We start from the raw sequence: 19677 nt of genomic DNA on the forward strand, positions 1-19677 counted from the left end.
AAGGTGTTGAATTGCCTAAAGTAAAATATAAATTGTACAAACTGTACAAACAATAAAAAAAGTTAATTGCTTAAAAATGTGGAATTCATTCAATTCTTAAAAGCTAGTGCAATAATAAAAACAAGAAAAAGCTAAAATTATGATGATAATGAAGAAAATCAGCTACTTAATATTTTAAATGATTAACTTAAAAAAATGTTTTCGTAACTACTATCATTAATTACATAACACTTAAAAAACAGTTTTGAATAATATGGAAAAAGAAGTTGGAGGAACATAAATTATTTGAGTAAACAACTTAAAAACATGTTTTTAAGTTACCAATTATTAAGTATATGGTAATTAAAATTACCTTTACTTATAGAGGAAAAGTTCATTCCTCTAACTCAATGTAGTTTGTTGGTTCAACGTAATTTCTACACAAGTTATCTTAACGCAAAAAGATTAATGGAAACTGTTGCGTTAATTTTTTTTGTTGAGCTTAAACAATAGTTTTTAGAGTGTACACATTCACACACTGGTGATGGCAAGCTACATTGTAGCCACAGCCACCCTGGGGCGCACTGACAGAGGCGAGGTTGCCAAACACTGGCGCCACTGGGCCCTCTGACCACCACCAGTAGGCAACGGGTGAAGTGTCTTGCCCAAGAACACAACGAACGAAACTGTCCAAGGCTCAAACCGGCAACCTTCCGATTACAAGGCGAACTTCCAACTCTTGAGCCACGATCGCCCCACCTACTCAGATGTAGACAAAAAAGGATCTTTAATAGATTCTTGTTTGGCATAGGAGAAACAAAAACCTAAGGAAGGTAAGTGATGACAAAGAAAACCACTCTTCTGGTCCATGTGGGGCTTCTATTGAGGTTCTGAAACTGCAGAAATGTGACACGGTACAGGAAGGCCACCACTTTGTTTGCTGCATTGTATTTACAATATTCTTTGGTGGTGATGGTGGGAGGGAGATGCATGTTTAATGAACCACAAGGTCTTTCAATGAGGGATTGAGGAGTCATCTGCTCCCACTGATCACATATATCATAAAGATGTAACATCAAATGGAGTTATTGCGTGTAACATAACTGAATGCTTTTCATCTTTCATCAGTTCAAATAAATCCATACATTTTTCTTATTACTTTTGAAGGAAATTGCCTTCCCGGGTTTCCTCCGTGGCGTGAGCGATAAGCAGAGTTTTGTCCTTTCCTTCTAAGATTCCTAATTATTTAAAGTAACACTCAGGTATGCCATTCAGCTGGGTTAGTTACAGCGCCGGGAGCAGCTTGGGAGAACAAGGAAACACAGACTGCTTCAGGTTGCCTTCCCAAATCAACTCAAAGGTTTATTTAGTACATAACAGCTTATATAGAGGAAAAAAAGGTTCGTGTGTCAGCTTTCCCAGTTCAAACCGGTACAGACCAAATAAGGAAACGTCTTCCTGCCTTCTGAGCAAAGAAGTATCCTGTGTGTAGTTTATCAGTTCAGCTATAATTTATGATCATCCCAGCAAAATACACTCCTAGACATAGAATACAGAGTTCTTTCATCAGTGAATTCTGAAACAAACCACCTAGCCTTTAACGAGCCTTTTCCAGGAGATAAAAGAAAAAGGGAGGATGGGAGTAAGGAAGTGGTCTCATCTCTGTGGTGTTTTCGACCTTGGGGTACCAGCTTGTGAGTCCTACACATTAATTCTTGGGTCACAGAGAAAGAGAAAAACAACTAGTAGTTGGGCCTTATTGAGTAACAGTTTTCCTGTATAAAACAATATCCTGTAAATGCTACTATGGTATCAAAATACCTAACAACTTTTTTTTTTAAAATGCTTGTGTTTCGACTCATTTCTTGTCAAAGTTGGCAGACTTTATTTTTAAGGAAGAGGTGGTCTCATTTAATGAGCGTGCATCAATGAACTCTGAATGGCCCACTGATTCCAGAAAGAAACTTACTGGCCTAAAATGCTCTTCAGTTGTCAAATGCAAGTCTGCTTTAGAAAACAACATAATTATCTGTGATCAACAGATCTGTCTGAATAGTCTCAGGTGTGTGGCCAACATGAGAGAGAGGTAAGGGAAATAGGGAATGCTCACAGTTGACGTGTTAATTATAGAAGAGTCATGTAACTTATGCTTCAGTTTCTACTAGACACACTCTGTGTGTGCTACAGTCATACAGGAACCAAGACTGGGGCGAATAAATGTACAGAGCTGACTGGAACCAAGAACCATCGAATAAATTCATTAAAAGATCCAACGGGTGGATTCACTGTCTGTGATGGACAGGCTTCAGACAACACTGATGTAAATACTGCAAACTTTACTAGGAGCCCACCCGGCCTGTAGCAAAGAAAGGAATGTCCAATACTATTTCTATTTGTACCTTTCAAAGTAAAAGACGAGGAATGTTAACAGTAAAGTTAATTTACATTAAAGTCAGTAGCAAGCAGTACTCTCTTTAATCTTGATAAAAGTATATTTCACATACTTAAGTTCAAGTTGGAGGGTGTAGAAGAGACAAAATACAGATTGGTCCAGATCACAGTGGAAGAGGTCGTCAGGATGGGACAAGTTTTGTAATTATGTCCTAAACTGTCCCTAAACTCTTTTTTTTTAAGAAAAGCTTTCTTCATAGCCACACTCTAACCTCTATGTATAAAATTATGTCCACTGATACACACACACACACACACAGCTGAATTCCACTGATACACTGTGGGTGTAAGTTAAACTGAATCGTACCAGAAATCATGGTAACCAGCGTGACTGAGGAGGACACTGAGCAGATGGGCCTATGCAGACTTTGGGAAGTACTTTGAGCTTGCACAGGTAGTTTTAACACATGAGCCTACTTGAAAATTGCAAAACAAATGCAGATGTGTTGAAGATAGTCAACTGCCAACAGTTTCCAAATTTGCCATGGGCTATTACTTTACCTTGAAGGTAAAGTAATAGCCCAATGGACTTATATCCATTTTTTGTCTCATAATCTCTTCACTGAGCTGGGAGGTCCTTCTCGTGGCTCACCCATCGCCTGTGGTTTGAGAGTTTGGTAGTGCTGTGCAATACAATACATTTTGGTATTGATCTGAAACCAAGTAAATACAGGGCCACTATTGCCAATACCAATACTAATAGGGATACTTTTAACTTATAAAGGAGTTTGATTCAGTGTTTCGTGATGAATCGGCATGACTTTGCAAATTCTTTTGCAAACACATTTTAGTGATGATGAAATCATTTTTACTTTCCAGAGCACATCTGTCAGCTTTATCATATTTTTGAAGCTTGCAATAAGGTCCAAAAGAAGGTTATTTTGGAGATCTGGAGTATGTCTATAATATATGTTCCTGTCGTTAAAACGAAAGCTGGACACCGTACAATCATTCTTGGCTCCACCACAGGGAAATCTACAGCTGTGCACTCTCCTTTCTAAACGAGCCTCACTTGTAGAACAAGCACAACAACATATAGTAACATGATATGACACTGTTACCTGCGACTTCTTCCTGAATATCATTGTGACAGGCCCTGGCTGGTTTATGTAAAAGGCAGACATTTGCTTAAACACTTGTGAAGATATCACACAAAAAGCAGCTTCCAGACTAAAAGAAGACCCCCCCCCTCCCATGAAACCTCATATTCTTGACGATTTAAGCTGTAATGTTTTTGTGCATCTCCAGCAAATCCCAGAATGCTGCACTATTTTTTTTAATAAGCATGTTTTATCGAGCTACTCGACTCTATCAACTCTATGATTTCTCTGCGCAAAGTTCTGAGACTGGATCAGCAGCTGGTTTCTTTCCTGTCCTCCTCTCCGCGCGCTTATCGCGGTGGGTGGAGCCAAGCACGTCCCAATTTATTCATCAGGTTGTAAAATTTTAGAGAAGTAGTCGGTCAGATGAAGTGGTGACACAGAGAAACAACAGCCATGGCGAGGTCTAAGGCGAGAGTGTACACTTGTTGCGCACTGATACTACTCTGCTTGGTTGCTATAATTGTGTGTATTGCTGTACTTGCGAGACGCAAATGCCCAACTGGCACTTTCTCGAAAGCTGCAGTGGCCGCAGACTCAGGGAGATGTTCAGAGATCGGAAGGTGAGTGACATTTGAAACTTTTCAACCAAACTGCTCTCTTTACTATGTTCCAACTAAGGCAAAATATGCTGGTTTCTTAACCAAAGTTTGGCAAACACTAAAACATTTTGGGGATCTTAACCCGGATAATCATCATTACGGAAGTGGAGGATTATGGTGTTTCTCTATTTACGAGGCAGCTCCTCACCCAAGTAATGAGTTCATGAGTTCAATGAGCACGCTTCAGTATGCGATTGCATAACCATGTAACATTTCATAAGAGTGGAAATTGGAGGTGATTTGCAAAACAGCGGTCTATGCAAAACATAAACATTTCCCTACTTTTAAGGCGCACTCGACAACGAAAATAGGAACGCAAAGTGATGAAGGACATTCTTCTGTTCATTTAGGGACATTCTTCAGAAAGGCGGCTCGCCAGTAGATGGCGCCATTGCTGCGCTGCTGTGCACCTCAATCATGAATCCACAGAGTGCTGGTATCGGAGGGGGGTCCATATTCACAATTATGGACGTCTCTGGTAACAAGACACCCTCACTCCCCTTATTCTAATGCAGCGCTTCAGGCCTGCCGGAAAGGATCAAGTTATAATGTCTCATCTTTTCAAAGGTAAAGTGAAAATCATCAATTCCAGAGAGACCGCCCCTGCAAACTTGAACCCTGACCTGCTTAAGTCATGTAACAGCACTATTCAAGTAAAAAAAGGTAGGCTGCTTTTCTTTTATAAGACTTCTGCATCAGTTTTTTATTCCCCTGCGTCTTTTGTAGGCTGTCTTTCTTGTTTTAATCTTCCATGTGTCATGCCCAATTACCGGCTTGAGAAGCTCCACATTGAGTAATGAATTTACAAGCTCAGGGCTCAAAGTTTAAAGACTTCTGTTTGGTGGTTTGTCATGACATAAGCAGCAGATCCTGTCAGACCATTCTGCAGATATATTTTCTTTGACAGGGATGACTTCAAGTAGCTGCGGTTACATACCCAAGGCACTGCAAGATCACACGTGCTAGAACAGCAAAGTGATTAATCTTCTATTCAGTTTAGTGTTAATGTAGGCGGACATAAATGGAAAGTAAAGTATGTAAATTATATTGTGTAAACATTATTAAACCAGGAAAACTGTAGACATGTAAAAACAAATAGTCAAATAGAAACATGGGGTGGCTGTAGCTCAGGTAGTAGAGCGGGTCACCTACTAACCGGAAGGTTGTTTCGATCCCAGTCTGCTCCAGTCTGCATGCCAAATATCCTTGGGCAAGATGCTAACCCCAGGTTGCTCTCTGATGCATCCATCGAGAAGCTCGACGGATGCATGTCAGTTAGATAGAACTAAAAACCTAGCAAAGTGATTGGGTGAATGAACAAGTTGTATAAAATACTTTGAGTGCTCAGATAGAGTAGAGAAGCGCTACATATGGATGATAAAGGAGTTACAGTAAACTCAAAACATGAGTAAATGTATGTGTTACTGTGATCAGATAGCAGATGGATTGGGGTTCCTGGGGAAATTCGAGGTTATGCAGAGGCACATCAGCTTTATGGGAAGTTGCCGTGGGCCGACCTCTTTCAGCCGACCATCAAACTGGCCAGGGAAGGATTCCCTCTTCCTTACGTCCAAAGTCTATACCTCCCAACCATCAATACAAGCAGCACCCAGTCACTGCGGTATGAAATATGTCGACAATGTGAGTTCAAAAATATGAGGAGCAAGCAATTAATGTTTTATCTCCCTGTCTTTGTCTTTTAGGAAACTATATTCAGACGAGAACGGAAACCTTCTTAAAGCCGGTGATACTGTGAAATTTGAGAAACTGGCTGACACTTTGGAGATGATCGCAAATGAGGGACCAGATGTGTTTTACAGCGGAACAATAGCGAAGGATTTAATCAGTGACATACAGAAAGAAGGTATTGTCAGACAGGTTTTATCCTGCTCTCTTTTCTGACCATTTTCTATGTCTGCCAGGCACAATGATCTAATTACAAACGAACAAATCAATTGGCTCTGTGAATCTCTGCCATGATCCCTCATAGGCTACACTGTGGGCTGTCTGGATCCATTAAAAGTTTTGATTATGAGATGCACTGTGTTCAGTTGTGCTTAGCAGAACCATTTATTTCAATGTTTTTGCTCAGGAGGAACACTCACACTGCAGGACTTGGCCTCATATAAAGTTACAGTGACTGATGCGTGGGCTGTTCCTTTGGGAGAGTACCAGATGTACTTCCCTCCGCCCCCTGCCGGAGGAATCATCCTCAGCTTCATCCTCAACATCATGAAAGGTTCCTGTTAGACACTGACTGCAGAGATTCTGATCATCTATACTTCGAAATCACTATGTGATGCTTTTGGATCATTTTATTTTTTGAGCTGAGCTGTTCAAATTATTGCATTTATTGGTTGTTGCATATGGTGTTTTTTGCATGGAAGAAACAGGTCCTATCAAATCTTTACAAGTGTGATACAGTGAGAATATATTTTTAAATAAAAGAAATAACAATTGTTTATATTTTCAGGATATAAAATGAACTCAGAACTTAAGACGACTGATGAAAAAATATTATATTATCATCGTTATATTGAAGCTTTCAAATTTTCCAATGGATTAAAGAAACATATCCGAGATCCAAAGTTCCACTCAAATAAAGTAAGTATCTGAAAATACCAACAAGAAGATTCAGGCATTAGGTTTCTCCAACAAGTACAAAGTCATGTTTTACCAAAACTAATTTCACTCAGTAACAGGCAAATCAGTTTATAACTTTTATGTAATGTGTGTTTTGTTTTTTGTTTTTTTTTCTGGATGTTTGGTTGATATTCTGTCTCCGTTAAAACAAAAGTACCATAAATTAGAGACATTTCTTTGTAAACTTACAAATTAATCAGGGGATCAAGTAATTATTTCCCCTTCACTGTACAGTAATGTGAAAAAGAACTTGCAGGACCTTTGCTGTACAGTCTTGTAGAAAACTAAGTACATCCCATGATTCAGTGGTGTGTTGAACCACTTTTAGCAACACTATCTTAAAACAATCATTTTCTATACGGCTTTATCAGTCTCTCACATTACTGTGGAGGAATCTGGCCCTCTCTAGGGTCTGGATCATGACTGAACATTTGCAAAACTGAACGTTTGCAAATAAATGTCTGCCTTTTACATGCTTCACAAGGTACCAAAGCCCAAACCGTCCCTCCTCCACTACTGTGCTTGACAGTTCGTTATGAGGTGTTTGTGATGATATGCTGTGTGGGTAGTGAGAAAGGAAGAGATACAGGCAGTGAAAATGAGCTTCCTCTGAAGGGTGACTGTGCTTAGCCTCTGAGTTAGGATGAGGAGCTCAGGAGGGGCTCAGAGTACAGCCACTACTCCTCAAGTTGAGGTGGTTTGGAGAAGAGGCCTTCTTCTGTCAACCCTTCTAAACAAGCCATTAGTGTTAGTCTTTCCTCGCTGTACTGTGAGTTTAGAGGTTTTCTCTAGTTTATATCAATTTCTTTGAGCAATGCACACTTTGACTTTAGGGTAAATTTACAGCAATTTCCAGTCGTGGGAAGATTGTAGCATTGTGTTAAAGCAATGGAACACTCTAGACTAGCAAACGTCTTCTTTTATACATGTATGTGTGCTCACTCTTACATCTGATCAAGTGCATTTGATTAACAGCATCAGGCTGCTACTTACCCTCTTAATTCTTATGGAAGCAGTAAGGGTGTACTTAGTTTTTCACATTACTGCATAGAGTGCTTTCTCCCATAAATCTTTCATTTCAACATGATAATTCTGACAGGCAGTGTAATGTTTGAAATAAATAAGTAACAAATAAGAGTTTTAAAAGCAGATGAACTCAAATCCCTTTTAGATTTGGCTCTAATTTGTTGTTTGTCTTGATATTCCTGTATTTTCTGTAATGCGTTTGTTTTTTTGCCATCTGTACTTCTAACAGATGGCAAAGAATTTCACAGAGGGTAGCTTTGCAGACAACATACGGATCTTGATCAGCAGCGACAAGACTCACGATCTCCAGTATTACGGCATCACTCCGTATCTGGAGAGCATGGGTACCACACATGTGTCTGTGCTGACTGAAGATGGATCCGCTGTGTCTGTCACCAGCAGCATCAACCACATGTCAGTGTCTGGATGAATCTGTTTCACTGTTATGCTGGACTTATGCTGGGCTTACACTGTGCGATTTTTGGCCCATTTTGAGCCGATTTTTGAGTCGTGCGACCGTTTTGACGATCGGCCCGATTTTGGCCTTCATCGTGCATCGTATAGTATACGTGGGGTAACGAGACGCGATTAACACCTCACGACCAGCTCCAGATCATCAATCGCTTGGTCGCGAGGGTGTCACTGCAGTTTGTCACACTGCGCACGCGCAAACACAAATGTCAGCGAAAAAGATGGCGCAGCACGGCAGTGCAGCGTGTGATCTGGACACAAGCGATGGAGGCACAACTTGTAGAACTTTGGAAAGCTCATCCGAGCCTTTTCGATGTGGCCTCACAAAATTATCACGACCACAACAACCGTGAAAATAGTTGGATCTACACTGCTGCTCAATCACAGCTGCCTGATCAATGTTTTTCATTAGCAATTTAGCAAAGTTGATGGTGGTGGTGTGCGTGTCTGTGTGAGTGAAAGACAGAGAGGGAGAGCGAGCGACAGAATTTCTGTTATAACCTTCGTTTTATGTACGCACAGTGTGAGCACTCAGGTCGCATCAGAGCATCGGGCCGTATAGTGTGAGACCCTGCATCGTGACCTATGAACTTTTAATCGCGCGACTGAAAAAATCGCACATAAGCAGCTATCAAAAATGTGTCTTCCTTTGAAACTGAAAGATTAAAAAGGTTTAAGAGATTATTTTTAGAAGCTGCTTTGTACAATGGCTGTACTGCAGAATGAGTTTGTGTTGTCTGCGTCACAGGGTGTAGATCTAGTTGATTTAATGTTGTTTTCTTTACAGATTTGGCTCCAAAGTCTTCTCTCCAAGTACTGGAATCATCCTCAACAACCAGTTGTATGACTTCTGTAGAAGAGCTGAAAGTATCTCTACAGGTAAAGGATCAGCACGATCCATTTTACATTTAATATTTATGAAACTCAAGCAATCACGGGAGAGCATTAGGCAGAAGAGGTGGCACAGTGAGGATTCTTTCAATGGCTTTTTACTAATGGCACAAAGAGTTTATTTTTTTAGTGGTAACTGTTATTTTCCCTTTCAGCAGTGGGATTAATGAAACACTGCCTCATTGTTAGACAAATCTTGTGAGACCAGTTTTAAACTGGAGCAACGGGAGACTCAGGAGCTTGATACAAAAAACCCTCCAAAACGTTATCATACCTTACGTCAAGATAAACTAAGTAAACACATCTTGTTGTGACCTATTATTATCTCACAGTTCTGAAATCATTTTCCTGACACAACATATTTTTCTTTTATGTAATTATGTCAAAGATTCAGAAGAGGCTGCCGTAACATTAAGACACATATTCCTCAAAATCAGGTAATGTCAGTGCCAGCCAGCTGCTCATCTAGGTCACTGGGACAGTTTGGGACCCAAAGGAGAGACTTCACACTTATGATGTAGTTACATAAATACAGAGAAATTTCCACAGTTCCAAAACAATTAGTAAGGTTGCAACTTACTTGTCACGGTCCGGGGCAGCGGCCGTGTGAAGAGTGGAAGGAGGACTCAAATGCAGCACTTATTCAGATGTGAAGGGTGATTTATTAACAATACCAGACATAAAGTGGAGATGGCAAACAGAACTAAGGACGAACTAAACTGGGATAAACTACACAGAGGAGTGGCAAACCTGAACATGAAGGGAGAACAGCAGGGAGAGCACGCAGGGGATTTCACAAGGTATGAATACAGACGACGCGACGAGGAGCAGAGGAAAACACACACTATAAGTACACAGAGAGATACTGGGAAATCACACACAGGTGGGAGACACAGCTGGACCTGGTTAACCTGACGAGACAGGGGAACACTGACACCAGGGACCAATAGAGGGAGCACAAACCCAAAACCCAGTATCTAAAATCCCAAACACAAACCATCCCAAAACAGCCATGAATAATAATGAAAGTAATAACAATAAAGAACACAAACACAAAGTCACCGAGTCATGGTCGCAGGACCATGACAGTACCCCCCCCCCTCAAGGGCTGGCCCCTGACAGCCACAGAAACACACCACCAGACCCGGGCGGGTGGCAGGGGGCCCAGGACGGAGGGACCGGGCCATGACCAAAACGAAGGCCCCAGAGTCCCAAACAAACGTTCACAAAACCCACAGGGGAGCCGAGTCCGAAACACAGTTCAGGCGGCCGGCCACGAAGAAGGCAACGGCGGCCGCTCAGGCGATGGCGGTCCAGGGGCCGGCCGTGCGGAAGGCAACGGCGGCCGCTCAGGCGATGGCGGTCCGGGGGCCGGCTGTGCGGAAGGCAACGGCGGCCGCTCAGGCGATGGCGCCCGGCCAGTAGCCTAGCCAGCGGTCTAGAAAACGGCCGTTTAGCTCCAGACCCAAACGAGGCTGGGCCAGGCGAGGCTGAAGGCACGGAAGCCGGGGCCGCAGCGGGCGAAGATGCTGAAGACGCTGCTGCAGGCGATGGTGCGGATGCTGAAGACGCTGCTGCAGGCGATGGTGCGGATGCTGAAGACGCTGCTGCAGGCGAAGATGCAGACACGAAGGCTGGACCAGACGAAGATGCAGACACGAAGGCTGGACCAGACGAGGATGCAGACATGAAGGCTGGACCAGACGAGGATGCAGACACGAAGGCTGGACCAGACGAGGATGCAGACACGAAGGCTGGACCAGACGAGGATGCAGACACGAAGGCTGGACCAGGCGAGGCTGATGAGGATGCTGAAGCGGAGGCTGGACCAGGCGCAGTGGGTGAAGATGAGGATGCTGTGGCCGAGGATGCGGGCACGAAGGCTGGACCAGACGAGGATGCAGACACAAAGGCTGGACCAGGCGATGCTGAAGCAGAAGCCGAAGCTGGACCAGGCGATGCTGAAGCAGAAGCCGAAGCCGGACCAGGCGTGGATGAAGCTGGAGATGAAACCGGGCCAGGCGTGGATGAAACCGGGCCAGGCGATGAAGAAGCTGTAGCTGAAGCCGGGCCGGGCGAGGACGAAGCTGTAGCTGAAGCTGGGCCAGGTGAGGATGAAGCTGGACCAGAATCAGGCGAGGCTGAAGCCGAGGATGAAGCCGGACCAGGCGTGGATGAAACCGGGCCAGGCGAGGATGAAGCCGGACCAGGCGATGATGAAGCTGTAGCCGAAGCTGGGTCAGGCGAAGCTGACGCTGAAGCTGAAGCTGGGCCAGGTGAGGATGAAGCTGGACCAGAACCAGGCGAGGCTGAAGCTTCAGGCTGAGGCGTGGCAGTAGCAGGTGGTAGCGCTGCAGGTGATGGTACTGCAGGAGGCGGCGCTGCAGCCACAGGTGGAGAAGCAGCCACAGGTGGAGAAGCAGCCACAGGTGGAGAAGCAGCCACAGGTGGCCGGACGGGATCCTCGGGCCCCCCAGCCGACGTGGCAGTCAGTGTGGCATGAGGCTGGACGGGCTCCTCGGGCCCCCCAGCTAGCGAAGCAGGAGGCTGGACGGGCTCCTCGGGCCCCCCAGCTAGCGAAGCAGGAGGCTGGACGGGCTCCTCGGGCCCCCCAGCGAAAACAGCCGCAGAACCAGTGGGCACCGGGGCCCCCGGCACACATGAAACAAAACCAGTAGGCACGTGGGCCCCTGGCACACATGAAACAAAACCAGTAGGCACGTGGGCCTCTGGCACACATGAAACAAAACCAGTAGGCACGTGGGCCTCTGGCACATATGAGACAAAACCAGTAGGCACGTGGGCCTCTGGCACATATGAAACAAAACCAGTAGGCACGTGGGCCTCTGGCACGTATGAAACAAAACCAGTAGGCACGTGGGCCTCCGGCACACATAAGGAGGGCTGCAGCTGCGCAGAGCACTGACCCTGCTCAGGCAGTGACAGCCCGGTGCAGTTCACAGCTGGCATCTTGGCCTCCAGGGGTCCAGAGTAAGCTGAGGGCAGTAACCCAGCCTCTGGGGAAGCCCCGGAGTGAGCAATAGTCTCTAATGTAGCCAGCTTTTGAGGAACAGGTCCGTAGTGAAACAGTTTGTCTCCCTGCTCAGAAACAGCGGTGGAAAAACAGTGTGAAAATTGTGGCTTAAGGGAGGCTAATGGTTGAGCTACAGACTGGGAAGCTTGTGGCTGGACACAGAACTGAGCCGGAGAATGGCAATAAAGTCCTGGCTCAGACAGACACAGTCTGTCAGTTTTGCAGCGGGTTTGTACACGCCCACTTGGGAAGGATCCGTTACCACGAAGGTAGGTAAGCGATCCATACAGTCTCCCATCCCGCTCTGAATAGCCCCAGAAAACAAAGTCCCGGAAACTGGGGAAAGCAATGCATCCCGCTCACTCACCGCATCGGGCTGCTCGAAAGTGAATGCAGATGGGGGGAGAAGTCCAAGGTCCAAAAGAAGAAACTCCTGCTCCCACGAACGAAGCGAGCCCAGAAGCCATGGGAGACCGGTCACCAGACGCTGTAGCCGCCTCTCTATAGCGCGCTGGGACGTGCCACCCGGGTTTTCCAGCCACAGGTCGATGAGCTCCTGTGTGGCATCGATGAGCGTCTCCCGTAGCTCCCTGGACGGATTAAGCGCTGCTGGGTCCATCTTGTGGTCACGTCGTACTGTCACGGTCCGGGGCAGCGGCCGTGTGAAGAGTGGAAAGGAGGACTCAGATGCAGCACTTATTCAGATGTGAAGGGTGATTTATTAACAATACCAGACATAAAGTGGAGATGGCAAACAGAACTAAGGACGAACTAAACTGGGATAAACTACACAGAGGAGTGGCAAACCTGAACATGAAGGGAGAACAGCAGGGAGAGCACGCAGGGGATTTCACAAGGTATGAATACAGACGACGCGACGAGGAGCAGAGGAAAACACACACTATAAGTACACAGAGAGACACTGGGAAATCACACACAGGTGGGAGACACAGCTGGACCTGGTTAACCTGACGAGACAGGGGAACACTGACACCAGGGACCAATAGAGGGAGCACAAACCCAAAACCCAGTATCTAAAATCCCAAACACAAACCATCCCAAAACAGCCATGAATAATAATAAAAGTAATAACAATAAAGAACACAAACACAAAGTCACCGAGTCATGGTCGCAGGACCATGACATTACTATAATGATTATAGCATATTTATGTATATACAGTGGGGCAAAAAAGTATTTAGTCAGCCACCGATTGTGCAAGTTCTCCCACTTAAAATGATGACAGAGGTCAGTAATTTGCACCAGAGGTACACTTCAACTGTGAGAGACAGAATGTGAAAAAAAAATCCAGGAATTCACATGGTAGGATTTGTAAAGAATTTATTCGTAAATTAGGGTGGAAAATAAGTATTTGGTCACCTCAAACAAGGAAAATCTCTGGCTCTCACAGACCTGTAACGTCTTCTGTAAGAAGCTTTTCTGTCCCCCACTCATTACCTGTATGAATGGCACCTGTTTGAACTGATCATCTGTATAAAAGACACCTGTCCACAGCCTCAAACAGTCAGACTCCAAACTCCGCCATGGCCAAGACCAAAGAGCTTTCGAAGGACACCAGGAAAAGTATTGTAGACCTGCACCAGACTGGGAAGAGTGAATCTACAATAGGCAAGCAGCTTGGTGTGAAAAAATCAACTGTGGGAGCAATCATCAGAAAATGGAAGACATACAAGACCACTGATAATCTCCCTCGATCTGGGGCTCCACGCAAGATCTCATCCCGTGGGGTCAAAATGATCATGAGAACGGTGAGCAAAGATCCCAGAACCACACGGGGGGACCTGGTGAATGACCTGCAGAGAGCTGGGACCAAAGTAACAAAGGTCACCATCAGTAACACACTACAACGGCAGGGAATCAAATCCCGCAGTGCCAGACGTGTTCCGCTGCTGAAGCCAGTGCATGTCCAGGCCCGTCTGAAGTTTGCCAGAGAGCACATGGATGATACAGCAGAGGATTGGGAGAATGTCATGTGGTCAGATGAAACCAAAGTAGAACTTTTTGGTATAAACTCAACTCGTCGTGTTTGGAGGAAGAAGAATAGTGAGTTGCATCCCAAGAACACCATACCTACTGTGAAGCATGGGGGTGGAAACATCATGCTATGGGGCTGTTTTTCTGCCAAGGGGACAGGACGACTGATCCGTGTTAAGGACAGAATGAATGGGGCCATGTATCGTGAGATTTTGAGCCAAAACCTCCTTCCATCAGTGAGAACTTTGAAGATGAAACGAGGCTGGGTCTTGCAACATGACAATGATCCAAAACACACCGCCCGGGCAACAAAGGAGTGGCTCCGTAAGAAGCATTTGAAAGTCCTGGAGTGGCCTAGCCAGTCTCCAGACCTCAACCCCATAGAAAATCTGTGGCGGGAGTTGAAAGTCCGTGTTGCTCGGCGACAGCCCCAAAACATCACTGCTCTCGAGAAGATCTGCATGGAGGAATGGGCCAAAATACCAGCTACTGTGTGTGCAAACCTGGTAAAGACCTATAGTAAACGTTTGACCTCTGTTATTGCCAACAAAGGTTATGTTACAAAGTATTGAGTTGTATTTTTGTTATTGACCAAATACTTATTTTCCACCCTGATTTACGAATAAATTCTTTACAAATCCTACCATGTGGATTCATGGATTTTTTTTTCACATTCTGTCTCTCACAGTTGAAGTGTACCTCTGGTGCAAATTACTGACCTCTGTCATCGTTTTAAGTGGGGGAACTTGCACAATCGGTGGCTGACTAAATACTTTTTTGCCCCACTGTATGTCTGTATGTACCCTATCACCTCCTTAACCGGTGGACTAATCTGAACAAAACTTTGCACAAACATCGTCACACATACAGCGATTATTAATATTATTAATACAGCAATTTTTATGTTTTTTTTCCATCATTCCTCTGCGAATGCGACGTTATGTTCTCCATTTTTTTTGTTTCACATGTCACGTTCAGTGTACCCCACCTATACCTAACTTAAAGGTGACCAACATTTGCATCTGTGTATTGTTTAAGTCACCACTAAATACAGAATGGTGTTTTTGCTAGTAATTGTAATAGAGATTTAGCCAACTTCAAATAGTCTACATACCAAGCTGTCCAAGGTTAGAAATAATCTGTTTACTTAGCGGCACATTTTATGCGTTTGTGGTTGGGCATTTGAATAAATCATTTTCTATTTGGATATTATTATTGGTCCAGACATATTCGAAATTTCTTTCTATATTTCTGTACAAACACGTGTGAGTACTTAGCTACACTGGCACTTTTCTGTCGATGTATCATATGTTGATGTAACTGAGGTATTTATATACCTGATAAAAATGCATATTTAATATTAGCATGTTAGGTTGTGAGCATGTTGGCATTTTAGCATTTAGCTAAAATTAGCATGCTATTGTTAGCTAAATGCTAAAAGCTCTTCTGTACCAAAGCAGGGATTCATGGCTACGGCTGTATTCTAGAGCTAGTTAATATGAAGCTTTAGCACCTTTTACACCTTTAGGAGCTGTGGATATCTATGGGGCGCCGTTTGTAAAGTGAAACATGCTGAAATTAACGGCAACATTTTTCCACATTTAGCTCAAAACCTTACAAAAACGTATTTTTTTGAGTAATTCTTTACAACATTTAGTAAAATATTTGTAACTTTTCATCAAATGTTAAATATTAAATCTAAATGTTAAATATTAAATCTAAATATTATATTTAAATCTAAATGTTAAATGTTAAATCTAAATGTTAAATGTTAAATCTAAATATTATATTTAAATCTAAATGTTAAATGTTAAATCTAAATGTTAAATGTTGAATCTAAATATTATATTTAAATCTAAATGTTAAATGTTAAATCTAAATCTAAATGTTAAATCTAAATGCTAAATGTTAAATGTTAAACCTAAATGTTTAGGCTAATATGCAAATTAATTGTACGGATCAATGGAAATACCAAAATAAAAGCTTCCCGAAAACCTCCGGTGCAAAATTGTCTGTTCTCCTCCACACTTCTCCCCGCTTCACTTCTTGCCTACGAGCATGTCCAGCGATTTTGCTGGACATGTGCTGCAGCGATTGTGAAGTGGAGACTGCAGCTGCTAAGAGTGCACTACTGCTAAACCTTTGGATGGCCGACAAAACGGATCTTCCGATGTTTTCAGCTAAATCGCCGGACGTGCTTTCTCATGGTCGGGTTATGGCTGAATTCCAGTGGAATGACGGTCCCGCCATAATAGACGTTCCAGCCATGTGTTCCAGCCCTAAACCTAACCTTATCCCTAACTATAACCTTATTCCTAACCTTTACTAGCAGTTAAATGACGTAAAATAGTGTTTTCCAAATCGATTTTTAGAAAATGAACAACATGTGTAGATTGAGTCCAAACGGTTCTCATGTGCTCTCCTTTTTCCGATGCCGTAATTTAGGAACGTGTTGGGTACCCGAAAGCATAAAATGTTGACAATTTGTCACCTAGCGAAAATTATTACGCTTTGGGAGTGAGAACGTGTCTGACCACTACCGGCACACTTTTGCACCGGAGGTTTTCGGAAAGCTTTTATTTTGGTGAAAGGAGCTTGCAAAGAAAAGCGTCTGGACTTCTTTAAGTTGCTTGAAGACGAGGATGCCAATGTGAACATTGATGTCTGATGTCAGATGCTGAACAAAAGTAAACGGCACATGTCAGGGTTGAATAAATGCCCTTCACCCTCTGCTTCACATCATTCAGAAGCAATCATTTTGTGATCATTTTTCTCCTAACAGTGATGAGTGTGGATTGTAGTTTTGTGCTGTCACTCAAGGCTTTTGTTGTATTTCTCAGGAGAGCAGCCTCCCTCCTCTATGGCTCCAGTTGTGCTGAAGTCTCAGTCGAAGACACTGGTGATTGGATCGACTGGTGGGAATATGATCACTACTGGAATGGCCTCGGTACGTGTCCAGGAGATAAAATGATGCAAACCCTCTTTGGTGTTAGAGTAAACATTGTAGTCAGAGGCATTTTCACCCTAATCCATTCTTTAATCATCACTTTCCCATCTGAAAGACTGCAATGTATTCTACTATTTCTCTTCAAGGCGCTCATAAACCACCTTTGGTTTGGAAAGAGCCTTAAGGACGCAATTAATACTCCAGTTGTTTATGTCGACTCTGAAAATGCAGTAAAGTTTGAACCCAACTTTGAAAAGGTACGTGTAAATATTCAGTGTATTTAAATGATAGCACAATAAGAAATTCTGCTTTTGTTCTATCTGAATCTCTTCTCCTCTTTGTACTTCAGGATGTAATTGAGGCTCTTAAGAAAAAGGGACACAATCATCAACCAGCAACACGTTTCTACAATGTAGTTAACGCTGTGGAAAAGGAAGACAGCTGTATCTCTGCATGGTCTGATGAAAGGAAAAAAGGCAAAGCAGCTGGTTACTGAGGCCAAAAGCCAGGGATGTTAGTTTAATAGCATAGCTTTAAGGTTATACAAATTCTTGCAGCCACAAAACCACAAAATCTGTAGCAGATGGTGTCTGTCCTGCTGGAAAATCATTGAACAAGATGCTGATTATCTGTCTTCTTCAGCTGAGTACCTACAGAAGCATGTAGCAGTTGAACTCGTGGCCTCTAGACACAACTGACTCTAACAGTAACATGATGGATTTTGCTGCACAAGAAGAAGCAACAGCCTTATCTGTGACTGTGCCTGACCCCCCCCCCTTTCACTCTTCTGCTTATTTGTACACATTTTACCATCTGGTACTTCTGCCATTTCTCTCTTCTCTGGCATTTCTTTCAGGTTTTCTGTAGTAAAAGCAACAGATACATATGTAAGGTACATGATACTACACTCGTGTTTCAGGCATGTGCATAATAAAACTGAGTTTAATGATAAAATAATTCAATGTTCAAATCATAAAGCCAAAAGAGTACAAAGAAAACAAATACATCATAAAAACTGAAAAAAATGTTATTATATTTTATAAATTATTGGGGATATATTGATATTGAATTTCATTATCTAAATTTTTATCAGCCAATTTAGGATAATAGTTGGTCTGATATTTAACAGCCAAATCTTTCTCTTAAATGTTGATTTCACAATCATGCAAATATTCAAAAAATATTCTTTGTTTGATGCCAAAATTTGGACATGAATAGACTGAATAAAAAAAAAAACAATCATTCACATAGACTGCAGATAAAAGAAGTGAAAGAAGCACATAGTTTAAAATTACTTAAACCTGCGTTTTTTCTAAGCGTCGTGCCAGCTAGAGACAGTTGTATAGAAATCTGTGGGAAAACGGCTCGATTGTGGTGGATTTATAGGCTCAGTTCTTGCTTTTAAGTCTTATAGATTACATGTTTTGTAAACTATGCTTCACATGATTGTTCAGATGGATGAAACAAAAAAAATGGTGACAGGCATAAGACATTAGAAATAGAACACTACAAAGTAGTGGGTAACTTCACAGTGCCCGTGTCCCACTTGTATATTCAAGCTTTGTAAAACTCACAATTAAAACTTAATAGGCTAAACCAAATAACACTGGTGCGATTGTCATTGTCAGCTTCACAAAATCTAGAGGCAACAGACTATAGAGATTAATTCATAATGTTGTCTTAAATTGAGATATTCGTCCATTTGGTCGCAGGGTGTGTGGCATCAGTTTAACCTCCTAGGACATGGCATCCACATCAGTGGACATCACATTTTGGTTTGTCTAGACCAACATACTAAATTTTGCTCTACAAGGGCCTGATATCCACTTACGAGGACATTATACTGCCACTGTTCTATCGAAATTTAGATAGAATGTCATCTTATGTGGATCTCATTTTTCTCAGAAACAAAAATCAGGAAAAAAAAAATCAGGTAATTTTTTTACATTCATCAGGTCCCAAAAGCCCAAATAACAAAGAGAAATGAAAAATGCATGCCATGAAAGAGTTTAGGTCTTAGGAGGTTAAAATTCTTTAAAAAAATGAAATACTAAATATTTTTTGCTTCTTAACTTTAGTTTTTTTTTTTCTTTTGGATCAGAGGTTCTTATGTCTGACATATAAATAGCTGTTCATGCATAGCATTTTTACCCTTTGCACATGAGCTGCTTTGTCACTGTTATTTTATGTACATATATCAAATGAAAATTTTGCATTTGTGCAAAACATATTCCCTGTGTGTATAATAGTAATGGATACATCTTCAAAGTTGCTCATTTTTATAATAAATGGTTGAATGGTCAGTACTTTAAATTTCACCTTAAAATGTTATAGATGCATTGAAAATCTGGTTTCTATTTTTTTTTTTGTAAAACCAAAATGATTAAAAAATGAATATACAGTTGAAAATAAAGTAAACAAAAGGAAAAAATAAATTCTGGTCGCAGTCGATGTTTGACAGCCGGGCAGTAATGGCTTTTTTGTGGATGTACCAATGTGCCCTTCTGCTGTTGGTCTCTCCCTCCAACCTGAGGTCAC

The 19677-nt window shown here is 42.6% G+C and overlaps 1 protein-coding gene across 1 annotated transcript; it reads left to right on the forward strand.

Moving 5' to 3' along the window:
- Positions 1–3791: 3791 nt before the first annotated feature.
- Positions 3792–19534, forward strand: LOC147317017 (glutathione hydrolase 5 proenzyme-like). Its single transcript, XM_086313581.1, has 12 exons — positions 3792–4093; positions 4483–4610; positions 4700–4795; positions 5567–5753; positions 5836–5996; positions 6225–6371; positions 6606–6736; positions 8031–8215; positions 9060–9151; positions 17033–17139; positions 17286–17396; positions 17489–19534. Exons 1-12 carry the CDS (start codon positions 3927–3929, stop codon positions 17633–17635), a joined length of 1659 nt encoding a protein of 552 aa, XP_086169707.1. The 5' UTR covers positions 3792–3926; the 3' UTR covers positions 17636–19534.
- Positions 19535–19677: the final 143 nt, after the last annotated feature.

The sequence above is a fragment of the Aulonocara sp. 'chitande type north' Nkhata Bay genome, linkage group LG12 (assembly GCF_057382095.1).
Source record: "Aulonocara sp. 'chitande type north' Nkhata Bay isolate Kocher_YH1m ecotype deep benthic linkage group LG12, A_spYH_male_GT1.1, whole genome shotgun sequence".
NCBI classification, from domain to species: Eukaryota; Metazoa; Chordata; class Actinopteri; order Cichliformes; family Cichlidae; genus Aulonocara; species Aulonocara sp. 'chitande type north' Nkhata Bay.